This window comes from Mus pahari, chromosome 8 (assembly GCF_900095145.1).
Source record: "Mus pahari chromosome 8, PAHARI_EIJ_v1.1, whole genome shotgun sequence".
Classification (NCBI taxonomy): domain Eukaryota; kingdom Metazoa; phylum Chordata; class Mammalia; order Rodentia; family Muridae; genus Mus; species Mus pahari.
This window is the reverse complement of record NC_034597.1, coordinates 47,084,827-47,087,708: the sequence shown is the minus strand read 5'-3', so window position 1 is coordinate 47,087,708 and position 2,882 is coordinate 47,084,827. Positions and strand designations below refer to the sequence as shown.

Sequence of the window (2,882 nt, the reverse complement as noted above, 5' to 3'; positions counted from 1 at the left end):
TATGTCCTGAACTGGCCATATTGGCACCACAATGACTCCATTTAATAACTGTAGTAAAAGGAGGACCATTAGGGAGGTTGGGAACCACTGACTTAATTAAGGTCTTGGTCATGCCATACATGCTGTGTATTCAATACCCTCTCCCCACACCTTCATCCCTCTCGGCCACATTCTATCATATCCTACTTATTTGAATAAAGATGTGATGCCCTTGCACTGGTCAACACAAACAATGGCCTTTAGGCTAAATCAGCCCACCACCAGATTTTGTAAATAAAATGTACTTCCTCTCCCCCACATGCTCATACACTATAGATGCCTGTGTTTGTGCTTCAGCAACAGATGTGAGACTTCACACATATGTAGCATGGGTCTCAAGGCTGACAATAATACCTGGATGCTTAGAATAACAGTTCCATGATCCCTGATCAAGGTCTAACTCCCTTTGTGTTGCTGTCCTGCTTCCTGGGAGCCACTTTGAAGGATGCAGTTACCATGTCATCGTGGGATGCAAGAGTGTCAAGACCTAGCCACAGACTCAACACCACCAGTGGGCAGTCATGAGAATTTCTGATAAGGAAAATAAGGCTTGACCAAGACAGATCTGTGGTTCCCAGCCTGGCCTTTCTCCCACGTTGGAGCTATAAAAGCAGGAACCAGGACAGCAACACCCTAGAAGCTCACCCAGGCTGCACCACTGGCAAAATGCAGGTCCTACTATTCCTGATTGCACTTCTCTTGCCTTCTGGAGCTGGAGCTGGTGAGTTTTGTCTTCATCTCCCTACCCTCCCAATTTCAGCAGGGGATCATAATCTGTTAGCTGTGGTAAAAGAGACCCTAAGATAAGGCAGGGTCCTAAATTGAGGTAGTCCAGGGGAAATCTCCAGATCAAAGAAGAATGAAAAACTAACTCTTGTTTATATCATTTCATCAAAATATTCTCTTTTCTGATAGGCAGCTCTTCTCTGGCCTTCTTTAGTGTTGAGGAAGACCAGATGAATGTGTGGAGAAAAGTCTAATGATATGGAAAGTCAGAAACATGAATGGTCATTGCGTTCTGAATTAAGGATGATGGTAGAAGGGATGATTGGGGAGGAAATATCAAGAGGAGAGAAAAGACCAAAGGTCATGTGGAGGTTCCTGATCCCCACGCGAGGTGGGGTGGGCTTAGAGTAGTCGCTCAGTTTTACTGCATCTTCCCTTGCTTGCACTGTGTTGAGGTGTTCCACAAGTTTATGACCAGAGACTGGGGGTTCTTTGTTCCAGAGGAGATTATTGGTGGTGTTGAAGCTAAACCACACTCCCGCCCTTACATGGCCCATCTGAAGATCATCACTGATGGAGGTTCTGAGACCAGCTGTGGTGGGTTTCTCATAGCCCCCCAATTTGTGTTGACTGCTGCACACTGTAGAGGAAGGTAAGAGGCTTCTCCTCTATGAGGAAATGCAGGAGGCAGAGGCCCAGAGCAGCAGAAGCCTGAGGAAGTCTCTGAGCACTGCTCATCTGCAGATGGGCTCTCCTTACACCAAGAGGTAAAGGGAGCACAGGGCCACTCACTGGACCATCTCATGTGTGGTCTCTATTTTCAGAGGTCAGAACTTTAAGTAGGGCTTTAGTTGGGATGAAAACTACAGCTCTGGCTTGTCCTAGTGTCACCAGAGCTCCGACATGGTGTAGAGAGTAACCCCATGTAGTGTCCATTTGCCCTGTGCAAAGCCATTGGTTCAGTTCATGCTATGGAAGGCAGGGTGTGGGTAGAGTTCTTATTCCTGTGTTTTCCTGAGACCTGTCATTCCAGGAAAGCTGTGGTCCATCTCAAGAGTGTCCAGGGGCTCTTCTATGGGCTAGAGAAGAAAGACCCTTTTTCCCTCACCTTGGAATGAATCCTCCTCATAAGACTTTTCACTGCCTCTTTTCTCTTTCAACAGAGAAATCACTGTCACCCTTGGAGCTCATGATGTGAGCAAGATTGAATCCACACAACAGAGGATAAAAGTCGAAAAACAATTCATTCACAAAAATTACAACATGTTTTTCAATCTCTGTGACATCATGTTACTGAAGGTGCCCTTCTTTTTCTGGCTCTGATTAAGTCTCTGCTCATTAACTCTTCCCCTTCTCAGGACTTTGAACACTCTCTTGTCCAATCCTTTTCCTCAGAACCTAATCCTGAATTTTATGCCATTATGGAGCTACTGGGAAAGGACACATGCCCAAGCATCCTTCTCTGGTTTGCCATCTCTTCTCTCCTTCTCCCAACAGCTTGAAGCAAATGCTAAATTGACTCCTGCTGTGAATGTAATTTCCCTGCCTGGTCCCTCAGACTTTATTGACCATGGGCAGATGTGCTGGACTGCTGGCTGGGGGAAAACTGGAGTGAAAGAACCTACCTCACATACCCTGAGAGAGGTTGAATTGAGAATCATGGATAAAGACGCCTGTAAAATGTACAATCCTTTTGACTATAACTTCCAGGTCTGTGTGGGAAGTTCCACAAAGTTAAAAACAGCATACATGGTGAGTACACACTTGTGTTTCTTCCCTACATTGTGACACAGCATCAGTGTAGGAAGTGTGCCAAACATCTCTCCTTGGCAGTGACTAATGCCTGTTCTTAGGCTTCTACTCCTGAGACTCTGGGAACTGATATTCTCCTCTTTCTCAACTCCAAGCCCTGCCCACAACATTCCCGTGAGGTTCCAGAAGAGAAAGGATGGGAGTAAAGGGAGACATGCTAGCACTGGGGCAAGGACAGAGGGTGGGGAATCAGGCAGTAAATCTCTAACTTCAGACTCTAGACAGACAGGACCTCATATCTCATTTCAGGGTTAGCTATTTTTGAGCTCGTATTTAGGGGAAAGAAATCTTTGTTCATATTCTGA

General features: G+C 45.8%; 1 protein-coding gene across 1 annotated transcript; it reads left to right on the top strand.

The window, feature by feature from the left end:
- The first annotated feature begins 705 nt into the window (after positions 1-705).
- On the top strand, positions 706-2,723 carry LOC110325080 (mast cell protease 1-like). Its single transcript, XM_021202880.1, has 5 exons — positions 706-760; positions 1,267-1,417; positions 1,929-2,064; positions 2,263-2,517; positions 2,619-2,723. The coding sequence occupies exons 1-5, from the start codon at positions 706-708 to the stop codon at positions 2,721-2,723; spliced, it is 702 nt and encodes a 233-aa protein (XP_021058539.1).
- The last annotated feature ends 159 nt before the right edge of the window (positions 2,724-2,882 follow it).

Excerpts from the sequence above, each read along its gene's own strand:
- LOC110325080 (XM_021202880.1), top strand. The coding sequence starts at position 706 with ATGCAGGTCCTACTATTCCTGATTGCACTTCTCTTGCCTTCTGGAGCT. Across the intron at positions 1,418-1,928 it reads GCTGCACACTGTAGAGGAAG|AGAAATCACTGTCACCCTTG; the intron begins GTAAGAGGCTTC and ends CTCTTTCAACAG. Across the intron at positions 2,518-2,618 it reads AGTTAAAAACAGCATACATG|GCTTCTACTCCTGAGACTCT; the intron begins GTGAGTACACAC and ends GCCTGTTCTTAG.